The 27,411-nt window shown below is 38.0% G+C and overlaps 1 protein-coding gene across 2 annotated transcripts in view; it reads right to left on the bottom strand.

Annotated features, from left to right (window-relative positions):
• Positions 1 to 1,455: 1,455 nt before the first annotated feature.
• Positions 1,456 to 27,411, bottom strand: part of CARNMT1 (carnosine N-methyltransferase 1) — a 53,021-nt gene continuing 27,065 nt past the window's right edge. The window contains exons 4-8 of one of the 2 annotated variants that reach the window (XM_066367973.1): positions 23,500 to 23,640; positions 22,400 to 22,578; positions 20,487 to 20,600; positions 3,098 to 3,201; positions 1,456 to 2,390 (exon numbers count right to left, since the gene is read on the bottom strand). In XM_066367973.1, the coding sequence (XP_066224070.1) occupies positions 2,289 to 2,390; positions 3,098 to 3,201; positions 20,487 to 20,600; positions 22,400 to 22,578; positions 23,500 to 23,640 (640 nt within the window). In that variant the 3' untranslated portion in view covers positions 1,456 to 2,288. Of the gene's footprint in view, positions 2,391 to 3,097; positions 3,202 to 14,922; positions 15,883 to 20,482; positions 20,601 to 22,399; positions 22,579 to 23,499; positions 23,641 to 27,411 lie in introns of those variants that run through there. The other variant, XM_066367974.1, reaches the window with a different exon arrangement.

The raw sequence follows: 27,411 nt of genomic DNA, 5'->3' as shown, positions 1-27,411 counted from the left end.
ACAGTACATTTTATAATTCCAAAACTTCATAATTTTATACTGTGATTTATACAGCTTCTCTTTATATTTTACATATCTCACCTTGCTCACTTGATTTAACATACCCTAACCTGCACCACTTCAGATTATGGGGGGGGAAAAGCCCAGCAAGCACAATGACCTAGCTCTTCCTGCTTTATGAAAATGAATGGAAACGCCTGTGTACAGAGCAAATTTAAGAAAAAAAAGGCTTTTAAGGCTTACATACTTTAGAAGAACTACAAAATAATACAAAATTAAATCCTCCAGTGACACTTCTATTATTGATTAATACCACAGTTTTCAAGTTTAGAATATACTGACCGCAAAAGCTATAAAGAGGGAAAAAAGCAATGCAAATTTGTGCAGAATATTATTAAAAGTATTCATGAGAGAAATTAAAAACTTATTTCAGAATTAACTAAAATGTAAGCAATAATTATACGTTGTATTAAAATATAAAACCTGATAGAAATTTTAATAAAGCCAACCCATCAGTGTCAACCTGTTTTTGCCTCTGAAAAGAACATCTATTTTTGATACGTGTTGTAAAAAAGATATGTCAGTGAATAAAAAGATTTTCTAAATTACTCAAAAATAGCATGCATTTCTTTCAGTAAATAAAAAAACAAAAACCCTACGTTTCTTTTAAATCTCTTTCTTTAAAAATAATTTTAGGGAGCAATTTATTTCAAGTTTATTCATGTGGTAGAAAATGAGAATTCCCATTAAAGGAACATGTGCCAAATATTGAGGGGCACATAAAAGAAATTAAAACAAAACAAATAAAAAAAACAGGTTCCAGGCTTCCATAAATTGACAAGTCAAATTAGTTTCTGGATTGCTTTACTGCATAATGGGCATAAAGGGTATAAGAGCTCCTTGACTAGATACAGGAAAGCTCTCAATAAGATGTCAGATTGTACACTGACTCCCTCAGCTCAAATGACCATGAAGGTTTCAAGACTTACAAGTTTGTTTTCCTATTAAAACATGACTTATGCTACTAGCACATTATTGAGATTAAATCTAATCCAAATTGCCACAGAGGTCACTTAATGCCTTCACAATCACCTGTGAAAATATTCAAGAGCACTTCCTTTTCTCCAAGAAAAGGTTACAACATATTTATCTCTACTTTCCAAGCTACATGAAACAGGATAATTAACATAAAAAATACAAAGGAAAACTCCCTCCAATAAAGATCTGCTAGAGGTAGAAATTTAAGACAGCCTATACTGTTTTAGCCCAGCTATCAGGTGTTAATATGAAATTTTATTAATGGCTGCTGCTTACAATATTGATGACACAGACCACGGGCAGTAATTTGTCCCTGAATGTCATATTCAAAATTTCCCCACATTGATTCTACCATGACAGTTTTTACTTATGTATAGTTGTTTCAATGGAAAAGAAGTGCTTGCTTTTGTATCCAGGTAATCTAAAGAAAAGACATTATTGTAAACATTTCACTGACAGTCTAAAATCCTACATTTCAAATGACTTTATTCTTATTTCCCCAGTCTTCTACCAGTACCTTTAATAAAGGCGTTTGTGCCTCCCTTAGACTGTTGAGAGCTTCATACATTTCAGAGTGATCCATGATGAGTATGCTTCCAAAGTTTTCACTTTAGTGTGGCCAAAAAACTAATTTCTTGGTTACTTGAATGTATTTTTACTGGCCTGTAATACTATTAAATTTAATATTTCATAAAAATGGAAAGGTTTGATGCTTCTGTAAGTTCAGCTAAGCTAGAAAAAAATGATTTGAATAATAAAATAGACACACATTTTAGGTATAGATTGCTTAGGTCCAAGTGAATAAAAGTCTCAATTCCAGATGTTGAATATGAGAGGATCCTTAAGACTCTTCTAAAAATAATATGTGCAATGCATTTAGAACAAAAAAAGGATATTATTATGGACCTCAATACTATTTATCAATAGCATGGCAGACTTGGAACAGACAGCTTCATGAAGACAGCAGAGATAGTTTTTTTCTACTGAAAGACAATTCTGGGCTTCAAGGAAAAAGTAAACTTGAAAAAATTTCCTCCATTTTTACTTGTGTCGTACAAATATGCATGGCATAGTATATTTCTGAAAAAGCAATACATATTAAGAAAATAGACACTATTTCTAAACTTTGTTAGGAATAAGAAGGCACCACTGATTTGAGGTTGTGTCCTGTCATTTGATAATTGTTCTGAGTTGTTTATTTCAGCATTTGCTCTGAGTAAACTTTTTCCAGGTGATATCACTTGAGACCATTATTGTGGCTTACGGACCACAAAAAGGACACATTCATAGTAGTATTTCATCATGGAGAGATCATTCACAGTGTATGTTGACAAGACAGACTCTTTTTCCACCTGCAATACAATCATACTGATGATGACCACCATGAGGATAACACTAACAAAACAGTTCCTGCTATTTTACACATAGTCTAAATATTTATTTATTACATACAAGTACTACTGTAAGAATAGTACTATTAATAATCCTACTTTACAAAAACAGGTTATTCAAGGTCACACTGCTAGTAAGTGGTGGAACTGGGTTCACACACAGTCTTACTCCAGAGCTTGAACTTGAAGCTACTATAATATATTGCTTCTCTTTAAGAGCTAATCTGCCATTTATTTTAAAAGTGAATGGAATGTTTCTAATTAACATAGTGTTAAAACAATAGTCAAAGTATCCTAAAACCTTATAATACTGCACGCAATAAAAACGGTTGAACAGTACAGAACCACATATAATACAATATCCCTCTTACACCTGCCCTCCCACCACCCTTGTTTCCCCAATGCTCAGTCTACTTAGTAACTATCAGTCTACAAAGGCCAGTATTATAATGGTCAGCTACCATTTATTGAAAGGTGATTATACCAGGGATATATTATAGTTTTCCATTTACATACACATTATCCCAAATCCTCATAATTCTAAAAATTAATCACTTTATGGATGAAACAACAGGTTAAGAGGTAAAGCCAGTTAATGTCATCTCATCACCATTCCCGGTAAGGTGGTTTGGAAATTAAGTTTTGGCAATACTTCATTCCATCCTTACCTCTAGCTTGAATCCATACTGCAGAACAACGTTTTTTAGATCCTCATAGCTCAATTCTATGGAAAGTTCATTTGCCAAATTTTCAAAGTGGTACAGCAGAGGACCTATGGTTTAAAGATACTATGAATGAATTACCTGAATATAAACATATACTAGTAGCTGTGTTAGACTGAAGTCCAAGTTGAGTAATAAGTTGGGTAGTGGGTAAAAAGGAGCAGTAAAGAATATTTACATTTGCCAAAGACATGGATCCAGACCCCTGAAGCTTTGGCGTAGCAACTATCATTCAAGTACGGGGCTGAAATTCATGGAGGTGAGTGCTTCTGGTATACCAGCCTTGAACTATGATTCTCCACATCGTGGACCTTATACTCGGTTACTGAAGGATCGCTGAATCAGAGAATGTTAAGTCCCTAAATTCTAAAAGTGTACTGTAATTATAAGTCCATAAATAAATGCAAATCTACAACTACAAACTGGTTATCACATGAAAACACAAAAATCTGCAGGCTAGCAGGTGCTGGGGGTGGAGGGTAATGGGGAGAGTTAGAGGAAAGGCTGCCTAGAATGAAGAGATGACACTAAGCTGGTTTTTTGTTTTTTGTTTTTTTTTAATTTTTCTGAAGCTGGAAACAGGGAGAGACAGTCAGACAAACTCCCGCATGCGCCCGACCGGGATCCACCCGGCACGCCCACCATGGGGCGACGCTCTGCCCACCAGGGGGCGATGCTCTGCCCATCCTGGGCGTCACCATGTTGCGACCAGAGCCACTCTAGCGCCTGGGGCAGAGGCCACAGAGCCATCCCCAGCGCCCGGGCCATCTTTGCTCCAATGGAGCCTTGGCTGCAGGAGGGGAAGAGAGAGACAGAGAGGAAAGCACGGCGGAGGGGTGGAGAAGCAAATGGGCGCTTCTCCTGTGTGCCCTGGCCGGAAATCGAACCCGGGTCCTCCGCACGCTAGGCCGACGCTCTATCGCTGAGCCAACCTAAGCTGGTTTTTTTAAATGTACAGCTCATATATCTACCTCTAACACCTACTAATTATGTTCCTGTTGGCAAGCCACTAATTTTGCACCATCAGTAACATGACTCCAATGTGCGGTAATATGTAATATACCTGTCATATAGAAGGCACTAAGTAAATGACAGCTATTAAAACTTTTTAAAAGAAATGGCAGTCCCCTTTTCTATTCTCTCCTATATATCCAAGAAACCATAAATAGATCTAAAAAAAAAAGAAAAGAAAAAGAAACTAACTAAAATCAGATTTTCCAACCTTTTAATCTGTCACATTTCCCTCAATCCATCAGCCTCATCCAGGCAACATCACAATCTTCTTACCTTTCATTGGGTTCATTATAAATCAGTGACCAACTCACAACCCCCAGTCCATTCTCACTCCCCACACAAGGTGCTAATCACAGAAGGTAAATGTAACAAACAGGACAAAAGTTCTGCTTCCAAAGACTCACTGCTCTGTGGTACATTCTTAGGATTAAAAAGTTTTCAATTTTCTCCTTTTTTATCCTACATAAATCACTAGACAAAAAAAATGACTAAAAACAATTTATATATTTATGTTCTTTTCAAAATATATTGTTTCCCTATCAAACTACTCTATCAAGTTTAAATTCGTTAGTTTTATTAGTACTAGTAAAAATGACAGCGACCATTACTGAGCACCAGCTGTACCCTAGGCCATGGTGAAGCTCTGAAGCCTTTTTATAAAAATGTATTGATACAACCTCATGGCAGTCTTTCCATCTGTAAAGAGTGTGCTGTTCCTGCTCTATTATTTTGAAAACCTCTAAAAGTATTGTTTTATATCCACATGAAAACATTCCAATGATTCTTTCATACTCAGGCCATATTTTGCCCTATTCATGTTGTGTTCCATCTATTGAAAGCTCCAACTGGCCTTGGCCAGTTGGCTCAGTGGTAGAGCGGCCGACCGGCATGCGGACGTTCCGGGCTTGATCCCAGGCCAGGGCACACAGGAGAAGCGCCCATCTGCTTCTCCAACCTTCCCCCTCTACTTTCTCTCTGACTCTCTCTTCCCTTCCCACAGCCAAGGCTCCATTGGAGGAAAACAGCTCCATGGCCTCCACCTCAGGCACTAGAATGGCTCTGGCCACAACAGACCAATGCCCCAGATGGACAGAGCATCGCCCCCTGGTCGGCATGCCATGTGGATCCCGGTTGGGCGCATGCGGGAGTCTGTCAGACTGCCTCCCGACTTCTAACTTCAGAAAAATACACACACACACACAAAAAGCAAGCTCCAACTCTCCAACTCAAGCTTTAGCTATGCTCCAAAACCTTGCTAAAATCAAGTTGTAAAATAATCCATTCAAATTGCCAGCCCAACTGTTATTCTCTTAATATAGCATACTTTAAAACTCATTTAATGCACTATTGCACTGCTCACTGATTACTTTTCATATAATTAACACTTTTTAAAATTATAAACTATATGAGTGAAAAGAACTTTCTTTTGAATCCACCACAATGCCCAGCATTACACTGTACAGTTAGGCATACAGTCTCATATTATAAGTGGTAGTTCGTATCTCTGAGCAAACTTTAGATTTTTTCCTTACAAAGACATTCCTTGAAGTGGAATGTACAAGTCAAAGAGAATAAACATTTTTACTGACTTGACTCAAACTGCCAAAAAACTTTCCAAGAGATGAAACAGTTTTTACTCACAATTGCAATATTCAGTACTTGTTTCAACACCTTAGCGAGTGCTGGGAATGCAATGGTACAGTCTCTTTGGAGAAGAGGTTGGCAGTTTCTTGCAAAACTTTACATATATGCAGCATATATGACCCAGCTATTCTACCACTAGGTTCTACGCAAGAGAAATGAAAACCTGTAGTCACATAAAGATTTGTTCTCAAGTGTTTATAGAAACTTCACTCAAAATTATAATTCAGAAACAACCCAAATGTCCATAAACTAGTGAATGAATAAACCAAATGGAATTCCAGTGGAATATTACTCAGCACTACAAAGAACAAGCTGCTGCTACATACAACAAAATGGATGAATTTCAAAAACACTACGCTAAGGCAGACACACAAAGCAACGTGCTGTATAATTCTATTTATGTGATATTCTGGAAAAGGGAAAACCGTAGTAACAGAAAACTGAGACTGCCATGTACTGGGGGTGAGATGAGAGAAAAAGGAGCACGGTGGAAATTTTGGGGTGGTAGAAATGTTACCAGTATTTTCTTAAAATTTTTTTAATGTTTATTTTATTGAATTTAGAGAGAAAGGGAGGGAGAGAGACAGGAATGCCAATCTGTTCCTGTATGTGCCCTGACCAGGGACTGAACCAGCAACCTCTATGCTTTGGGAGAATGCTCTAACCAACTGAGCTGTCAGGCCAGGGCTGAAATGTTCTGTCTTGATAGAGGTAATAGTTACATAATCCAGCTTTTAAAATACATCAAACTGCCTGAACAGGCGGTGGCACAGTGGAGAGAGCATCGGGCTGGGATGCGGAAGACCCAGGTTCGGGACCCCAAGGTCACCAGCTTGAGCGTGGGCTCATCTGGTTTGAGCAAAGCTCACCAGCTTGGACCCAAGGTCGCTGGCTCCAGCAAGGGGTTGTTCGGTCTGCTGAAGGCCCGCGGTCAAGGCACATATGAGAAAGCAATTAATGAACAACTAAGGTGTGCAACGAGCAATGAACAACTAATGATTGATGCTTCTCATCTCTCTGTTCCTGTCTGTCTGTCCCTCTCTCTGACTCTCTCCCTGTCTCTGAAAATAAATAAAATAAAATACATCAAACTGGACACTTAAATAAGAGGTGAATTTTACTAGATGCTAATTATCCCTTCCAAAATATTGACAATAAGCTTTTTCTTTTTTTTTTTTTTTTTGAGACAGAAGGGATAGAAAGAGAAATATCAACTCATTGCTTCATTTAGTTATTGATTGCTTCTCGTACATGCTTTAACCAGGGATTGGACTGACAAGCGCTCAAGTTGGCGACCTTGGAGTCAAGATAGCAACCCCAGGGTCATAAAGGAGGCCCCGTGCTCAAGCTGGCAACTTTGGAGTTAAGTCAGCGACCTCGAGATCAAGTTGGCGATGCCATGATCAAGCCAGCAACCTCAGGTTTTGAACAGGCGACTTCAGCGTTCCAGTTGATACTCTATCCACTGTGCCACCACTGGTCAGGCAATAAGGATTTTTATTAAACAAAATATCAGTTTTATCGGCATTTCCCTGAGGCTTAGCAGTATTTCATATTTATCACCTGTCACTCATTGTTTTTTTTTTTAAAGATTTATTTACTGATTTTAGGGGGGGAGGGAGAGAGGAGAGAGAGAGAGACAGAAAAAGAGAAAAGGGGTGGGAGAAATGGAAAGCATCAACTCATGATTGCCTCTTGCACATGCCTTCTAGGCAAGCCCAAGGTTTCGAACTGGCGACCTCAGCGTTCCATGTTGACGCTTTATCCACTGCACCACCACAGGTCAGGCTGTTTTGGTTTTTTTTTAGGAATAAATTTAATGGGGTGACACTGATCAATGAGAAAGTACATAGGTTTCAGATAAACATTTCTGTACCACTGGACTGTTAAGTTATATGCCCATCACCCCACATCAAATCATTCCGTCACCATTTATTTGTCCCATTTATTTCTTCCACTTCCCCTGATAACCACTTCACTTTTTATCTATATCCCTAAGTCTGTTTTAATCCCACCTAATGTGTGAAATCATACAGTTCTTAGCTTTTTCTGATTTATTTCATTTAGTATAATGCTCTCAAGTTCCATCCATGTTGCCACAAATGGGGATATTTCATCATTTCTTACGGCTGAGTAGTGTTCCATTGTATATATGTACCACATCTTTATCCAGTCTTCAATCAAGGGACACTTTGGTTGCTTCCATGTCTTGGACACAATGAATAATGCTGTGATGAACATGGGGGTGCATTTGTCTTTGTGTACCATTGTTTTTGAGTTTTTTGGGTAGATACCCAGGAGAGGGATTACTGGGTCATATGATAGTTCTATTCTTAAATTTTTTGAGAAACCACCATACTGTCTTCCATAATAGCTATACCAGTTTCCATTCCCACCAGCAGTGAGTGAGGGTTCCTTTAATTGTACAGTGAACATTTACCATGCACCTAGTAAATGCCTGGCAGTGGTTAGATAAAGGTGAATAAAAGCTGGACATACTCCTTAAGGAGACATTTATATTGTTTATTTCACTTCTGCATATTTTTCTCTTCAAGACTGTTGCCTTTCTTCCCTTCCCAATTTTAAAAATTATTAAAAAATAAAGCTAACTATAAAAATAAAAAAAAACACCCACTAAATTACAAAAACATGTAATGGAACTGATGCTTTCTATTAAGTCAGATTAGGTTATTCAGGGCAACACTCCTGAAAACAACCAAATATGGTTTAGAAATTTATTTTTTAAATCTTAAAAATACAGAGTACCTGGCAAGTTAGTAAGAAATTACTGGGAACCCAGAGAATAAACTAGAGGTAAAACTAGATGCCATTTTTACCCTTATGATATTTGATTGCCCAGATGAAACTGATCTGAAATTTGACAAACTCTTTGTGCCAACAGGACAACAAAGCCCTGAGCCTGCCCAGGCAGGAAGTCTGGTAGATCACCCAACATTATGGTTGGAATCTTATGGGCTATCTTTAAGATCAGAATAAGAACTAGGAATATTTACTTCTATCCTTTAACCCCAAGATTGCAGGAAAAGCTGACCTAGTGCTTACTAAACAAGGAGAAAAAGATAACAAGAGAACTATTCTAGAAAGGTTGTAGGGGTAGATTTAACCCTAGGGGTAGATTTATACCCTCACTTTATTTATATAACAAGAGTGGTAAAAAAAAAAAAAAACAACCCTCAAATCCTGTTTTTAATTTAGTACTTAATTTTAATTTCATTTAGAATTTGACCAGGCCGGTTGCTCAACGGATAGAGCATTAGCCCGGCATATGGACATCCCAGGTTTGATTCCTGGTCATGGCACACAGGAGAAGCAACCATCTGCTTCTCTTCCTCTTCCCCTTCCACAGCCAGTGGCTCAACTAGTTCAAGCATGGCCCCAGGCACTGAGGATAGCTTTGTTGGCCCAGGTGTGTCAGCCTCAGGCACTAAAAATAGCTCGGTACTCAAGCATCAGCCCCAGATGGGACTGCCGAGTGGATCCGGTTAAGGTGCATGCAGGAGTCTGCCTCATCATATCCCCTCCTCTTACCTAAATAATAATAATTTAGAATTTAATAATCTTTTGTTCTGACAATGTTCCAATCTTCTGGCAAATTCCCTTGGAGAAAACATCTTCAACCTTAGCCGCAGGAAAGCCCTAAAAGTGACTAATCAAGGGGAATGAGCAATGAACAATAAGGTCAATAGCCCAGGAGGAGAAAAAAGGCTTATCTTGAAAATATATGCAGAGAATAGAAAATTTTTAAATGACAGAGCTGCCTAAAAAAAAATAAGAAAATGAAACACTCAAGAGGTTTATAGAGATGTTGTAGGCACAGTTAGAATTCCTGAGTGGGCAGATCAGATTATTTAGAATGCAGCAAAAAGATAACAAGTAAAGAAAAGTGATTAGGCCCTGGCCAGTTGGCTCAGTGGTAGAGCATCAGCCCAGCACGTAGATGTCCCAAGTTCGATTCCCAAGACTGGATAAAGATGTGGTACATATAAACAATGGAACACTACTCAGCCATAAGAAATGATGAAATATCCCAACTTGTGGAAACATGGATGGAACTTGAGAGCATAATACTAAGTGAAATAAATCAGAAAAAGCTAAGAACTGTATGATTTCATACATTAGGTGGGTTATAACAGACTCAGGGACAGCACGAATAAGTGCCCAACTGCTTCTCCAACCGTTCCCCTCTAACTTTTCTCTCTTTCTTCTCCTCCCCTCCTGTAGCCATGGCTCAATTACAGCGAGTTGGCCCTGGGCACTGAAGACAGCTCCATGGCCTCGGCCTCAGGCGCAAAATATGGCTTTGGTTGCAATGGAGCAAGGGCCCCAGATGGGCAGAGCATCACCCCCTAATGGGCTTGCCATGTAGATCCCAGTAGGGGTGCATGCAGGAGTCTGTATCTGCCTCCCTGTCCTCTCACTAAATAAACAAATAAATAAAATAGAAGTGGTTAACAAAAAAAGTAGTTAAAATATATGGAAGCTATAATGAGAAATACTAAAATACATTTGATTGCATTTTCAGAAGGAGAGCAAATGAATGAGGTGGAGGAGATATATGAAGAAACAGTAACTGTTAACTTATATATTCTATTTATTTTTTAAATTTTTTATTTATTGATTGGGGGGAAGGGGACAAGAACATTGATGTGCTCCTCTACGTACCATGACCAGGGATGGAACCAGCAACCTCTGTGCTTCTGGACGATGCTCCAACCAGCTGAGCTCTCGGGCCAGGGCATAACTGTTAACTTATTTTGATGCTAACCTTGTCTGACACTGGCAAGAGAGGACCCTTTTAAGCTGAGAATTCAGAACTGATGAAAGAGGTCAACTTACAGATTCAAATAGCCCAACAAATTGTATACAGATTTAAAAAACAAAAACTCACACCTAGATATAATATTGAATCCAAAAACTACAAAGAAAAAGTCTTAAAAACAAAACTGATTACCTTTAAAGAAGCTATAGTTAAGATAGGTGACTTCCCAAAAGCAAAAACAGAAACGAAAAACCATTAGAATGATCTCTTCCATGTGGTGAAAGCTATCTGTCAACCTGTACTCAATACCTAGTGTGTTGCTTTGGAACTAAAGGTATCATATGAACTCATAATGTTTATAGACATAGACAGATACATAACATATATTTCCTACCCCTATCTGCTGAAAAGGCCTAAAAGCAACACTATCACGGTGGTAGAATCTAGATTTTCATTTCTACATATCATTCCCCACTAAAAGGAACCAGGAATCCTTGTGGAAAAAAGCTGACCTCATGGCTGGGCAAATACACTATAAGATGAGCTTGGAACACCTGGTTATGCCACAAAGGAGATACTCATACAATGGCAAGGTTATGTCAAAAGGACAAAGGAGCCAGCTCAAAGGGTGTCCCATTTACCATATCTAGGACAAGTTGATTTAAACCATTTATTCTTAAGATTCTAAAAGTTCCAGTTAAGAGACAGAGATCTAGGATTGGATAATAAAACAAATTTTCACCCTATGCTATATCTGAGACACATCTAAAACATAAAGACACAGAAAGGATTTGAGAGAGAAAAAATATACCACACAATTAACTAAAAGAAAACCTATGTACTGTTGCTGTACTGCCATGCCCACTTAAAGAAATATGACTTGCATCTGTGCAAAAAACAGCATTGGCACTCAAAACCCCAACAAAAAGTTTGAAAGGTTAGGCTGGGTAATGGGGCTGGGAGCAGGGTGGGCTCATGGTCACTGTCTCATCACTTTCCAAAGCAGACTTTTAGTGATCCCCTTCTTTTCCGTCCTACATTTTACCCTCACTTTCTACTAGGCCATGCTGTCATAAACTCTGCTCCTTTCCCACTCGTTTCCCCAATGAATTAAACTTCTGCCTGTCTGCCTGGTCAGGGACTAGAAATGGGCATAAGGTAGGCATCTTGATTACTTGGTCATATAGGGGTCAGCTCTTCCTTATATATGTATTTTCAACTTATGTTTTTTCATACAGAGTCTTAATTTTCCAGGGTTATTCCAGGTCACCTGTCTCTGCTCACAAGTATCTTTGCAAAACGCATTCTCTTACCTCATTCTTTTGTCCTCTGATGAAATCAGAGGACCATATTTTATACTTTTTTTTTTTTCTTCTGAAGCTGGAAACGGGGAGAGACAGCCAGACAGACTCCCGCATGCGCCCGACCGGGATCCACCCGGCACACCCACCAGGGGAGAAGCTCTGCCTACCAGGGGGCAATGCTCTGCCCCTCCAGGGCGTCGTTCTGCCCGACCAGAGCCACTCCAGCGCCTGGGGCAGAGGCCAAGGAGCCATCCCCAGCGCCCGGGCCATCTTTGCTCCAATGGAGCCTTGGCTGCGGGAGGGGAAGAGAGAGACAGAGAGAAAGGGGGGGAGTGGAGAAGCAAATGGGCGCTTCTCCTATGTGCCCTGGCGGGAATCGAACCCGGGTCCCCTGCACGCCAGGCCGACGCTCCACCGCTGAGCCAACTGGCCAGGGCTTTTATACTTTTTTATATTCTTACTACCAATGGAATAAGATCTCAATGAAGAGATAAATATGTGTTCAATCCACCTTTCCTCACATTTAAAAAAATTCTGTAGCTTTATAATGCTTTAATACATATCTGATAAAGTCTCTCATTACACTTCACAAAGATCTCCCTTGGTACTTTAACCTGTTTATTCTTCACTTTGCTAAATGCCTCCTTTCCACTACCCAACAATAAATATATCAGTGCATGCACAACATAACCCTGCTCCTAAACCTGCCCGTTTCTTTTTTCAGTGAGTCATATAATTTTTATTGTCAAAGTTCATTTCTTCAGAAAATTTTCATAAGATACATTAATGTAACAGAAGCAAAAGTTTCCTTTAACATCATTAAATTTCTGAATTCACATGATTTTCATAGTGTCAATGGGATCATTTTATATTAACCTCTCAGATTCTTCTCTGTCCACTAAACTGAAGGACTAAATTTCTTCCATTTACTTAAGGCTCATCTGAAACAATTTTTTTCTTGACTCTGTGCTGCTGGCTCCTTCTGACTCTGATCTTTGCAATCAGAGCTGATTTGGACTGTGGCTTAAGAAAATCCCATGACATTTCATCAGTGACTGAAGTGCAGTTCTTCCTTTTGCCATATCTTTGGCTTTTGCCTGCTTGGAGGTCTGAAGCTGGGAGACAATCGTATGTGATTTCTCAGAGTTGATCTTCAACCATGTTCATGTGAGTGATGCTTCAATCCAGGCCTCTTCCCCACACAGAGTGGGTTCCCCTTCTCTCCTGCCGACCTGATGGGCTGCAGGTGGAGCTCAGCTCTTGTTCTTGTTCCCTCAGTGAGGTCACTGACTGAGCTCTTGATTGAGGTGGATTCAGTTTAATGTTCTGCTGTGAACTTTATGCTGCAGAGTATAGATCCTTCATTGGATTTGGATAATATCCTTCCCTAATCCAGAATTACCTAAATCATTTGCATCTTTTTCCATTTTATAGCTGTTGATAGTGGTGAAAAAGATATATTTGTAAACCTGCCCTTTTAAAAATTAATTATGCATAAGTACATTGAAGGGGTACTGCTCATCATGAAAAACTATAAAACAGGATGCACAGGCATTTGTCTGCATTTTGCCAAATCATAGCCTTTCCTGATGAACATATGCATAATGGTTCCCTTAAAAAGCTCACTGGTTTTCTCCAACCTGGGGAAGATTAAAGAGTACTTCAAATCTCCCTTAAAGCATTTTTTAAGTTAATACCATTCTCAACTCTGATTCACACAATCTGGGCAGTGTTTTCATTATAACTTAATTTCCAATGTAACTTTTTAGTATTCTAAGAATGAACAGTGGATACATTTCTCATTATATATGAATATATTGACATTCCGGACTATGTAAGCCTGGTTAGGGTGAAACTGTCCCCAGGGGGCTGATGCTCTCTCAGTCTACAGATAAAATTAATTTTCCAGGTCTACATGATTAAAGTCTAAAACACAGGAATATTATGAATTTACCAATATAAATGCCACTTTATCATGTCTCCCGGCAGCCTATCTTTTGTGACATCTTAACATTATTTTGTTCCCCCTTTCAAATTTCAAAACAATACAAACAATACATTCATTTATACCCATAACTCGCTAAATATCTATTAGCTGTCCAACTCTGTACCAGATGAGGAAGAAGGATTCCTGCCCTCATCAAGCTTAGAAAATAATAGAGGAACTAAAAATATATGGTTGACAACACTGTAATATGTTAAATGCTATTGACAGATTCTGTGACAATGTAAAATAGCAATGCAGAATACTTAACTCAGGCAAAAATAGGAACACAGAATACTTAACTCAGCCTGAAAGGATCACTTGAGCTAGTGTTAGAGAGCAGATACACTAAATGAAACATGGAAGAGAAAGAGAAAGGGCATTTAAGTCAGAGGAGTGGTACTTGAGGTCAACGCAGGAGCGGTAAAAAAATAGAGAAAGAAGCTGATCCATGAAAAGAAACTCCACATTACTAATCATCAGGGAAACAAACCAAAGCCACAGTGTTAGTACGGCTATTTCCAAAAGACAAGAAATAACAAATGTTGGCGAGGATGTAGCGAAAAGGGAATCCTTGTCCACTGTTGGTAGGAACGTAAGTCAGAGTAGTCACTATGAAAAACAGCATGTAGTCCCCTCAAAAATTAAAAGTAGAACTACTTTATGATCTAGCAATTCCACTTCTGGGCATTTATCTGAAGAAAACAAAAATACAGTGGTACCTTGAGATACAAACAGACCAACATATGAATTTTTTAAGATACGAGCTGCGACTCGGTCCGCATTTTTTTGTCCAAGATCCAAGCAAAATTCCGATATGAGTCAAGATTCAGGAACCTGCCACTAGTTGGCGCGTTGGCACACGGGTCCAGTATCGGCAGTTTGATATACGAGTTGACTGACTTACGAGCTCAGTTACAAAACGAATTAAATTCATATCTCAAGGTACCACTGTACTAACTTGAAAAAATATACACACCCCCATGTTCATTGCAGTATTATTTACATAGCTTAGATATGGAAACAACCTAAGTGTTCCTTGACAGATGAAATGGATAAAAATGTTGTGGCATACACTATATATACAATGGAATATTATCTAGCCATAAAAGAATGAAATCTTGCCACTTGCGACATCACAGATAAATTTTGTAAGTATTATGCTGAGTAAAATAAGTCAGGGAGAGAAAGACAAATATCTTATGTTCTTGCTCATTTGTGGAATCTTAAAAAACAAATATAAAAAAACAAGTTCATGCATAACCTGTGGTGGTGAGTGGAGAGTGTAGACCTAGAACGCTGAAGTCGCTGGTTCGAAACCTGGGGCTTGCCTGGTCAAGGCATGTACAAGAAATATTCAATGAACAGCTAAAGTAAAGCAGCTATGAGTTGATGCTTTTTGCCGTCTTTTTCGTTCCCTCCCCCTCTCTTTAACAATCAATAAAAACTCTTTAAAAAAAACAAATAAAAACAAAAAAACAAGCTCACAGAGAACAGACTGGTGGTTGGCAGAGGTGGGGGTGGGCAAAATGGGTATAAGGAGTCAAAAGGTACAATCTTCCAGTTATAAAGTAAGACATGGGGAGGTATTTTAAAGTTGCTAAGAGATAAATCTTAGAAGTCCTTATTACAAAAAATTTAGAACAATATATAGAAACAGTTGTTCAGCTGTTAACTAGACTTCATTTAAAAATATATTATATACAAATATTGGCCCTGGCTGGTGGCTCAGTGCATAGAGCACTGGCATGGCGTATGGACGTCCTGGGTTTGATTCCTGGTCAGGGCACAAAGGAGAAGCAACCATTTGCTTCTCCTTCCCCTCCTGCAGCCAGTGGCTTAATTAATTAGAGTGTGGCCACTGGCACTGAGAATAGCTCTGTTGGAGCACATCAGCCTCAGGAGCTAAAAATAGCTCAGTACTCGAGCATCAGCCCTAGATGGGGTGGCCGGGTGGATCCTGGTTAGGTGCATGCAGGAATCTGCCTATCTCCCCTCCTCTCACCTAAAAAAAAGAGAAAGAAATATACAAATATTGAATCATGTTATAAACCTGAAACTAATATAATATATGCCAATTATACCTCAATTAAAAAAAAAGGAAGCCAAGACATAAGACAGAAGATCACAAAGGACACTATACACATCCTGAAGAGTTCAAGTTACAAAGAAGGGTAGGCTTTTATGCAGGGAATCTGACAGGAATAAATTTATGTGTAAAGATCACTCTGCTGGTAATATGGACAACTGAAAGGGGTGTAAAGGGTTGGAGGTAGCTTGAAGGTAGGAACACTCTGAAGAAAACTACCATATGGAAGCAATGATGAGTGCCTGGACTAAGGTACTAGCATGAGGTTGCAGCAATGGTTCTCAACTGGCATTTTTGGATTTCAAAACTGGGAAAGCACTACTGGATCCAGTAGCTAGAAGCCACAGATGCTGCTAACCATCCCCAGTGTGCAGAACAGCCCTCCCCACCGCCAGATGAAGAATGATCCACCCCAAAATGTCACTAGATCACTAATGCTGCAACTGAGAAACCCTGGGACAGATAGAGATTCAAGGGCTATTAAGGAGCTTTAGGAGATATAACTTATAGACTAACTAGGTACAGAGATGATAAGCATGAAAAGGGGTCAAGGAGCCCTGGCTGGTTGGCTTAGCGGTAGAGCGTTGGCCCAAGTGTGTGGAAGTCCTGGGTTTGATTCCTGGTCAGGGCATACAGAAGAAGCAATTATCTGCTTCTCCACCCTGCCTTCTCTCTCTCCTCGTACAACCATGGCTCAAACAGTTTGGGCGAGTTGGCTGGGCACTAAGGATGACTCCATGGCCTCCACCTCAGGCACTAAAAATGGCTTGGTTGACCAGCAATGGACCAGCAGCCACAGATGGGCAGAGCATCGCCCCCTAGTGGGCACACTGGGTGGATACCAGTCAGGGCCTATCCAGGAGTCTGTCTCTGTCTCCCTGCCTCTCACATATTAACAAAGAAAATAAAATAAAAAGGGTAAAGTAGTTCTGCCAGTTTTCTCATTACAGGAATCTGAGATGGAACTGAAAGCACAGGGTCAACATGGGCAGCATTTTCTTGACATACACAAATTTGGAAATTTGTGGTGCATCCAATTTGGACATAGTGTCTTAGAACATAAGAGATAATGTTGGGGCCCTGGCCGGTTTGCTCAGTGGTACAGCATCGACCTGGCGTGCAGGAGTCCCGGGTTTGACTCCTGGCCGGGGCACACAGGAGAGGCACCGATCTGCTTCTCCACCCCTCCCGCTCTCCTTCCTCTCTCTCTCCTCCTCTCTCACAGCCAGGGCTCCATTGGAGCAAAGTTGGCCTGGGCGCTGAGGATGGCTCCATGGCCTCTACCTCAGGCGCTAGAATGGCTCTGGTCACAACAGAGCAACGCCCCAGATGGGCAGAGCATCGCCCCCTGGTGGGCATGCCGGGTGGATCCCGGTCGGGCACATGCGAGAGTCTGTATGACTGCCTCCCCATTTCCAACTTAAGAAAAATACAAAAAAAAAAAAAAAAAAAGAGAGAGAGAGAGATATAGTTGGACCAGAGAGTCAGACTGAAAATTCAAAGAATAAGAGAAGCCATGGAATCAGGTGGGGTAGTACACAGTTAAGGGATGAGTACATGACATAAAAAAGTGGAAAACACTGAATAGATACTTGAAACACAATATTTAAGGAAAAACTAACTGAAATTTTATTCTTATTTTTTTAAGACCTTTTATTTGTTAGTATTAACTTAACCCTTGTTGCTCAAGAGCCAAAGGTTGGGAGGAGGAGAGGGCAAGGTAGGGAATATCAGTTAATTGTATTCATTAACTTCAAAATATAAAATATTTATATACTTTTGAGAAAAAATAGGTGTCTCCTTTGTAAAATATAATAGCCATATTTGGGAGGAAGGTAATATTTAAATTATAAAGGACTGAATCTAAAAGAGCATATAAAACTTTCCAAAGCATAAAAGGTAACCAAATATTTACTGTTGAAACCCTGAAACATGAAAGAGTGCAACACCCAGAACAGTGCTTGACATACAGTAAGATCCTAATGAACATCTCAATGACTGTTCAAAATATCAAAATGGAAGGTATGTATGACTGATTATCCAGCAAACAAACACCTATCTTATCCTCTATTTAATGTATAGAAAACCACTAGTTTTAGGTCATATTTAATAAAAGTTTTCAGTTAGAAATATAGATCAATAAATAGATACACTCAAAAATGCTTTTGAGTTTTTCTTTTTTTTAAAGAAAACATTATCAAAGTTTCTATCTGAAATTCAAATGTCCAATCATAAAGGAGTCAGTTATATAAGCGTGAAAAAAATGAGGGGTAAAAAACAAAATGTAGTCATAGCTGTAAGAGAATTTGCATTTGATGATAATTTACTGTATTAAGAGATATTGGGTATGTATGAATATTAATTTTGATTAATGCATTTAATATTGATATAATCTCTAATCAATTTATATTAATTCTAACAGTTTATTTGATGAAAATTAGTTCGAAGTAAATTTCTGTAAGTAAATAGGATATTACTATAGTTGTAATTTTGGCTATATCATGTAAATTCAAGCAAGAGCTCTAGGGGAAAAATATAGTCACGGATCTAGCAATTAACTAATTAAAAAGTATGTGATTAATTCTGGGGGGTGTGGGGTGGGGAAGCTATAAAAGCCAAAAACCTGAGGCATGGTTATTTCAGCTGTTGTAGAATTCTAACTCATACACGGAAATAATTTTATTTGGAAAGTATTAACCTTCCAAATAACTGTACAGTATTTAAGGACTGTGTGTCATCATTATTCCAATTCTCAAAACTGTTTTAGAAACTGGTAAGAAGAGTGGAAGCTCTCCTAACTGATCTCCCACTAACCAACATAGTCTATTATCTCTGATGCTCACGACATATCAGAGGCCTTGCCCCAGCATGTTTACTCTAGTCAAACAGTATGCTTACCGAGGACCGACTGCATTTGTTCCAGGCAGTTATAATTATTATTACGTATAAACAATAAAATATTAATAAAACAATAAAATAAATGTTTAAAAAGAAAAGTTTGTTTCTGTGAAAGTTAAGTCAAATGCTTTGGAAATACACAAAACACCCTACCATAAATCAGTGACTGGGATCAAAAATTTAATCACATCAACACAGAGTCAGAGTAATGCTGAATATAAACTGACCCAGTGCAAGCCTGCAGAGATGGCTGGTCAAGCATTCAAAGAGTTGGACCTAGTCTGTAAGCCTGATTTTCCAGTACCTTTCTTCTAGCTACTGAGCCCAAGACTCGGTTTCTTCAACTATAAAACAACAATAATGCCATTTCAACATCAGATTGTTTTGAGATTAAACAAGGTATTTCTAAATGGATAACATAAGGCCTAACCCACAATGAGCAAATACCCAGTTAAGTACTGTTACTTTTTAATCATTCCTTGGGGAAAGAAATACTTTTCTTTTAAAGAAGACTAAGGATGTGAGATACTTGTTTCATATTATGATTACATTGCACAGCTAACTGTTCTCATCTTACCTATGGAATTCTAAAGAGAAATTTGGAAATGGCTTACTAACTACTACCTGCAAGCTTAGTCTTACTGGTTAAATCTCTGATAAAATTAAATCATTAAAAAAGAACAGGTTACAGAACTCACAAACAAAACCAAACCAATCCTGAAGGCTAAGAACTCAGTGTAGGTCTGCTTTTAGGCGGTATATTAACCCTCCAGTCTTTATTAAAATGAATTATATATCTCATTTAAACAATTATATTCAGCTTGATATTATTATTCTTCCTTTGTTTTAAAGAAAGAGGATTAAAAAAAAAGAAAAAAAGAAAGAGTATAAAACTGGCAATCTCCCTTATAATCTGGATGGGAAAGACCATGTTATACTCATCATTTGGTTTCCAGCACTTAGCATTAGACTGCAGTTAAGTTTTCTGCATAGGTGAAATTATACATATTTCCATTTTCCTTAAACTCAAGTTAGTCACAAAACTTATCATACCTAATCTTTTCCCAGTATGTATATGTACTTGGAAGAGGTTTCCATGGAAGAAGTACATGCTTTCCTTCAAATGTTTCATTATAGTAAAAACACTCCTTGTTATCAGGATTATTGTCTCCATAAAGTGGAGGGTGGAGAAGAAGTAATGATTATGATCAGATTAATAATTAATACTCTTTGAAATTATGAACGCTGTGACACTGACCTAGTGTAAATGTACAGCTTGGGGGCTTCTGCTACTTACGGAAGAACTAGCTAGGACTGGAGGAACTGCACCATTAAGTAGGACGCACTCCAAAGGAAAATGAAGCAGTTTTAAAACACGTACAACATAATTACAACTTTTGTGAACATTTGGTACTATAGGGTGGGGCAAGAGTAGGTTTACAGTTGTGAATATGCAAAATTCAGTTTATTCTTGTATTATTATTTGTTAATTATTATATTATTTTCTATACAAGCAACTGTAAACCTACTTTTGCCCCAACCCTGTATGAAGTTACCGAATGTAGGATAGTTATCACTCCTAGATTACTATGTAAAATCCTAATAAATACTGAGAAACTTACCTAGATTTATCCAAATTCCACCTGGCTTAAGTATTTTCCATATTGTGTCAATATAATCAATTACATTGTGAGCTGTGTCTATGAAGAAACAGGTAGCAATACAGTCCCAGGTATCTATTCAAGGAAAATCAAATTACTACATTTCCAATGCTATTTTGACTTTTAATTAATTCCATAAATATACCAGTTACTTCTTATAGAATGTTAATACTTCATTTGACTTCAGGAATATAGAAGCTAAACCAGGGGTCCCCAAACTACGGCCCCCGGGCTGCATGCGGCCCCGAGGCCGTTTATCCGGCCCCGCCGCACTTCCGGAAGGGGCACCTCTTTCATTGGTGGTCAGTGAGAGGAGCACAGAATGTGGCGTTGCTGCAAAGTGCAGCGTCGTACACATACAGTACTACTTCTGGTGACGCGGGATGCACGTCACGGCTCTGGAAGCACATCATATCACTCCTTACGGCTAGCAATGACAAATATGGAACCGGATATTGACCATCTCATTAGCCAAAAGCAGGTCCATAGTTCCCATTGAAATACCGGTCAGTTTGTTGATTTAAATTTACTTGTTCTTTATTTTAAATATTGTATTTGTTCCCATTTTGTTTTTTACTTTAAAATAAGATATGTGCAGTGTGCATAGGGATTTGTTCATAGTTTTTTTTATAGTCCGGCCCTCCAACGGTCTGAGGGACAGTGAACTGGGCATCTGTGTAAAAAGTTTGGGGACCCCTGAGCTAAACTCTTCCAGTCGACTACTATAATCAAAGTAACCAAATAATCATTTATGAGATACTTGGCAATTCATACAAGTTTTATTAATACTTTGATAAAGTAAAAATAATGATTTGATAAAGTAATCAATTTGGAAATCATTTTTGTACCCTATATCACTATATATTTTTGTTTATAATTTATTCAACTGCCTTCATTTAAAACCAGTGAGGATGAAATAGTCATTTAAATTTAAAATTTTGATTTCAACTGTTAACTACCAGTTCTGAAAAGTTTCAGAAAGCCTGCATGCCTATCCTTTCTTTTCAGGTTCTGCTCTTAGAAAGGCCTGCCCTGACTACTGTATATCAACCAGCAGCCCTTCCCAGCCCCTCGTCATGTGGCTCACCCTGCCTGAGTCTTCTCCTGCAATATTCACCTGCTGAGTCTCTCCCTAAAGGCTCACTGTGTACAGGGGTTTTGTTTTGCTCACCGCTCTTCCCAATGCCTGGAACACATCTGCCACTTAGCAAGTGATCAAAAATGTTTGTTAAACGAATGATTTGCTGTCCCTCAGAATTTTATTCTTCTTCCTTTCTCTGACAACCTCCTCCCGTCTCTTCCCCTTTCATGTCCCTTTCTCTAATGCCTAGTACAAATTTCTTCACTAGTTTGCCAGGCTGAAGTCCAAACTTCATAGATTGCAAGGGTCCTCTACCATCTGGAACTAACCTACTTCTCTAGCCATAACCCCTATTAAATCTCCATTCAAAGCTCCCTTGCCCTCCCAATCAAGCTGTTCTACTATCCATAATTCCTTCTTCACTTCTAACCATGTACCTGCACCTGACTGGAATGCCAGTCCTCCTTATCTTCAATCTCCACTAAGAACTCCCTATTGGCTCTAACCTGCTTCCATCTTCACTGCATCCATTATTCATTTGAACTTTGTTTACATCTTACCTTATATTAATAGACCCGACAGAGTCTAAATTTCTTAACTGTGGAACCTTACACTTCTTTATATTTCTCATCATTGCTTTATACATGACCTTCAAAATATTTTAAATTGTCACTGAAGCATACCTTAGATTCTGCCATCAAAAGGAATGACGAAAATTTTGGCATAGTATAAAATTAGCTCATTAAATTTAGAATAAAGGATAAGACCTTTAAAATGCTTGCTTTAGACTTACTGCATTCTGAGTATATTTCCTGAAAATCTCCTGCTGACATAGAAAAGTTAGAACCGGGAGGAAGACTGTGGGGGTCAACATCAGGGAAAAAGATGGGTCGAATCTGATCAGCTGACCTCCGGTTATTGCTAAACTGATGGATCCAGGGATAAAGCTTGTATTTATTAATTTCGGAACATCTGCAAAATATGAGCATAAAATTCAGTGTTAACTATATATTTTACCAAGAAAATTTACTTTAAATATTATACTGTTTGATTAAAAACTTACTTATATAGTACTTAGCGTTACTACTATACCCTACCCAATTATCTGAAAGTGCACGTACATATGCAGATGAGTATTCATGAATCAAAGACAGAAAACAAAATTAAATTCTGAGATACAAATGTGTTGTTCATCCAAGTTTTAAAACTGAATTTACAAAATTCAAAATCAAGTAAAAACCAGTCCAACTACTTTTTCAAAATGTAGTATGGGTTTGATACCTATTTCAATTATGTTGTACAGCACTCTCCTTTTTACCTTCTTATCACCCCCTAATTCATACTGCCACCAAGACAACATATTTTTAAGCTGGCAGCTATTTGTTTTTTCTCTAACACACCTTTTCTAGCTTTAAAAATAACAACTCTTTCCCACTACTTACTAAAAGAGGCCACAGAAGTTCTAAGAGACCTTTCCAACTCAGTCATGTGAGTTTGCTAGGCCATTTAATAAGAATTTGATTAAGGAAAAAAAGATATGATTGCTATACTGCACTCTTACTCCACCAAAGAAAAAAGGGTGAAGAAGTTTAAGAAACAATGAGATAACACTCCTTCCTGGATCATACTTAGTCCTGAAATTCACACAGAAATCATTTGTTTCATGGACTGCAAAGTCACTTTCTAAAGTCACTAACCCATCCTGATCGAATTTCTTTTAACTAGGCAACTGATTAAAAGGATAGTTGTGTAAGTAATTTCATATAAGAAATATTTATGGTATGTGTCATAGTTAAACACTGTGCTTATCTTCATATTCAGAATTGTTCAAAAATAGGTAAGTCGATCTGATTCTGAGGAAATACTATTTCTAGCAAAAAGTAAATTAAATACCTGTTGAGTACAAAGTTGGAAGAAAAGAGCATAAAAAAACTCCATTCATTTCCTTGACAAGCATAACCTAGCATAGCTATTTCCCAGGCCAGTCTTCCTAGTCCAGCACCAGGTACCAGAATATTTACTTTAGAAGGATCCCTGAAATGAAATAAGGCAATTATGTCCAACCCCTTAAAGAAAAAAAAAAAAGACAAAATCCATATTAACAACTAAAAACTTTGATATTTAATAATAATTTCTCTCAAGACTACTTAAAATTGAGAAATACTCCTAAATATAAATGAAAAATAAAGGCACAAGGAATTAGCATATGTTCAGGTATCAGATGAGGGTTTTATCCCCCCCAAAATCTAGTCACCTTATATCTGAAGACTTAGGAAGACGTGCGTATTCCTAGTAGCTGTCACCTGAACAACTGTCTTACGAAGACAAATTATTACAAAGGGATCCCAATACATACAAAGAGACTGAACAAAATTATTTTATCATGAGATTGTAAAACAAAACAATTTTATTTCTAAATTCAGTATCTAATAAACTCGTTTATGTAACTACACAGGTTAAATATATATAAATTTTAGTATGTTAGGTGTAACTTTAAAATCCTGTATTTCACTTGGCAAAAGAATCTGGAGGGGGAATATTCTCATGGGGAAAAAGGGAAGCTACCTTCTAATTGAGCATATATGATGGCAGATATATCCCATCAAACCAGAACACAACCAAACTATTCTGCACTTATCTGCATCATTCTACCACCAATTTCCTTTGCTATAAAATCCATCATTCCACTCTCAACCCACTAGAAATTAGCCTAACCAAAACAAGAACTTTTCTTAGGACTTCTGGCAAATAAAGATAACCCTAAAGAAATTAAAATGGTATTCTTACAGAAAACCAAAGAAAAATGTGTACTGTCATGTCAATTAAAAAGGAATTTCTCTATTGACCGCATTTCCCAAATTCAGTCCATAAATCAAATCCAATTTCCAAATCTAGTCCCACGTATAATTTCTTTCTATCATTAAACTACATGGTTTTTAAGTTTAGTGTGGTCCAAACAGCAGCAAGGCCATTTACTAGCAGCCCTATATGACATGATTACCTTTGTATTTCCCACGTTGAAATAAAAAACAGAACTATGGGGCACTTGAAAATTCAGTCTACAAATATAATAACATGGGAATTTGCCCAGTCATTCAGTCTTAAATATTTACATATGGAACATGTATTTGTTTAAAAACCTTAACAAAGTTTATTTAGTTTGTTTCACTAAATTTTACATATACAAGATGGCATAAACCAACACTTGTTAAAAATGATTTCTGACAAATACACATATTATGATTAGTCATCCTTTATGATTAAAGACATCCTTTAATCCTCGGTATGGGTAAACTAATTCCAAGGTGCCATATACTAGTTGTCACTAAAATAAAAAATAGAATTTCTTCTCATTCTAGATTACAATATGTGTGTGCATGTGTATGTGTGAACACTTAAATTTTTAATGAAGAGGGCATATCCTCAGAACTACTTATATTAGTTATCTAACAAAACTTTAATATTAGAATGTGGAAAACTCCTAAATTCTTTGCAACCCCTTGTATCAAGGACCTGCCACTATGGCTCCCCACCAAGGCCCCTCTTTCCATTTTCCACTCCCTATCAGCCCCACCCAAAACCTTACTCTCCAGATTTACTTTTCTTTTCAGTTCCTATTTGCCCCATCAAAACATTTTTTCCAAGTGGCTGTTTTCAGATTAGAAATTTTTAATTAAGTGAGAGCAGAAGAGGCAGAGAGATAGACTCCCGCATGCACCCAGACTGACTGGGATCTACCTGGCAAGCCCCCTATGAGGCAATGTTCTGCCCATCTACTGCATCGCTCCATTGCTCAGCAACCAAGCTATTTTTAGTGCCTGAAGCTAAGAACGCAGGACCATCCTCAGCGCGAAGGGCCAACTCGCTCAAGCCAATTGATCCATGGCTACCAGAGGGGCGTGGGTAAAGAAGCAGATGGTCACTTCTCCTGTGTGCCCTGACCTGGAATCCAACTCAGGATAATCACACACCGGCCAACACTCTACCACTGAGCCAACCGGCCAGATGAAGCTTAGAATTTTATTTTTTAAAATCAAAATAATGAAGGCAAAATGATTTGGAAGTAAATTGAGTACTTAAATCTTTATAAAAATAATCACTGATAATCAATTCCCGAATGGTTAATGGTCTGCGTAAAAAATTACCATGCAGAACACAGATGAGTCTCAATGGCATCCTATCTGTCAAAAAGTGGCAGATATATGATTCCATTTATATAATATTTAAGACAAAAGACAAAACTGTAATGATTGATAAGCAGTTACCACAGGTTAAGAATGGGGAGAGTGTGTCACTACAAAAGGAAGCACGAGGGTTTTTTGAGGGGTAATGGAACTATTCTGTATCCTGTTGGTAGTCATGGTTATGCAAATCTACATTTGCTAAATTTCAAAGAACCATCCAAGAAAAGTCTTACTGTATATTAAAAAAAATGCAAAAATTAGAAACCATGCTACCCCTAAGGAAAATTTTTGTTAATGGTGCCAATAATTATTTTGTTAAGTGAAGGAAAGATAAATTATGGCAGAAAGTTGCTGTATAAAACTGCTATTAAAAGGCTGTCATCAAGACATGGAATGCAGAGTATATAAAGGTCCTATCCTTTTTTTTGGTAAGATTTTTATTCACTGATTTTACAAAGAGAGAGAGGAGAGAGGCAAAGGGAGCAAGAAGTATCAACTCCTAATTGCTTCACTTTAGTTGTTCACTGGTTGACTGTTGTGACTTGACCAGGTAAACCCAGGGTTTTGAACCGGAGATCTCAACATTCCAGGTTGATGCTTTATCCACCGTACCACCACAGGTCAGGCTGATGGTCCCATCTTAAGCCTTCATAAGATTATAGATCTACCAATTAGTTGTATTATGACAAAAAGGATTTCAGTGGGCAAATAAAAGGATACACATTAAAACAAATTCTAAATTGAAAAATGAATCAAACAATTAAGAGAAATAGAGAATTTTTTTTATAATTCTTTGTTCTTAGTAGACTGCTTTTCATTGGGTCTTTACATATGGAAATTTAACAGCATAATGAAACATCCCTCTAAATATAATGTGTATGAAACTAAAACTCTCTAAAAAGCATGTCTTTAAAATATATATATTTTTGCTATGAATCCTTACAAAATCTAGGATATTTTTATGAAGGTATTTCTGTGGAAAACAAGAGAAACTAAGTATAAGCCCTTATGGTGAGCTGTCTTTAAAAAAATAAATAACAGGAAACAAGGCATATTATATGAGGTCCAGTAATCAAATGTTGTCTGCTGGAGATTCTTAGCAAAGACAAGCAAGTGAATATACCTAATTAAGGTCCAAATATGGAAAAGCAGTGTATTTAGTAGAACTCTAACACCCACGGATACTAGTGAGAAAGTTTCAAGTTTAACAGTTTATTTCAGACAGCAAGAATGGAGAAGGGTACATTTGTAAGAACAGAACAGAGAGCCTCTGTGTCTGAACAAGCCATGGATCACATTTGCACCACCCTTTGTGCTCCAACTACTTTACTAGCAGTAAACGTCCTTACAAGAGATTTCCTTTATTGAACACAGAATAACTTTTGAACTGCAGCTGTAGGTTAACAAAGTCGAACATACAAAGTCTGTCCTGTGTAGTGTCAAAATGACACTTAGCTGACCCCTGGTGGTAGAAGTATGCACTACCCTCAAGCATCAAATGGCTCCTTTTAGTTTGAATCACAGTAATTCACTCACCGTCCAATAAAGTAAAATCAACTAACCTTCTGTGGCTGGCTACTGAACACTTAATATGTGGCCAGTTCTAATTGAGATGTGCTGC

The sequence above is a fragment of the Saccopteryx leptura genome, chromosome 2, assembly GCF_036850995.1.
Source record: "Saccopteryx leptura isolate mSacLep1 chromosome 2, mSacLep1_pri_phased_curated, whole genome shotgun sequence".
NCBI lineage: Eukaryota > Metazoa > Chordata > Mammalia > Chiroptera > Emballonuridae > Saccopteryx > Saccopteryx leptura.
This window is presented reverse-complemented; position numbering and strand designations above follow the sequence as displayed.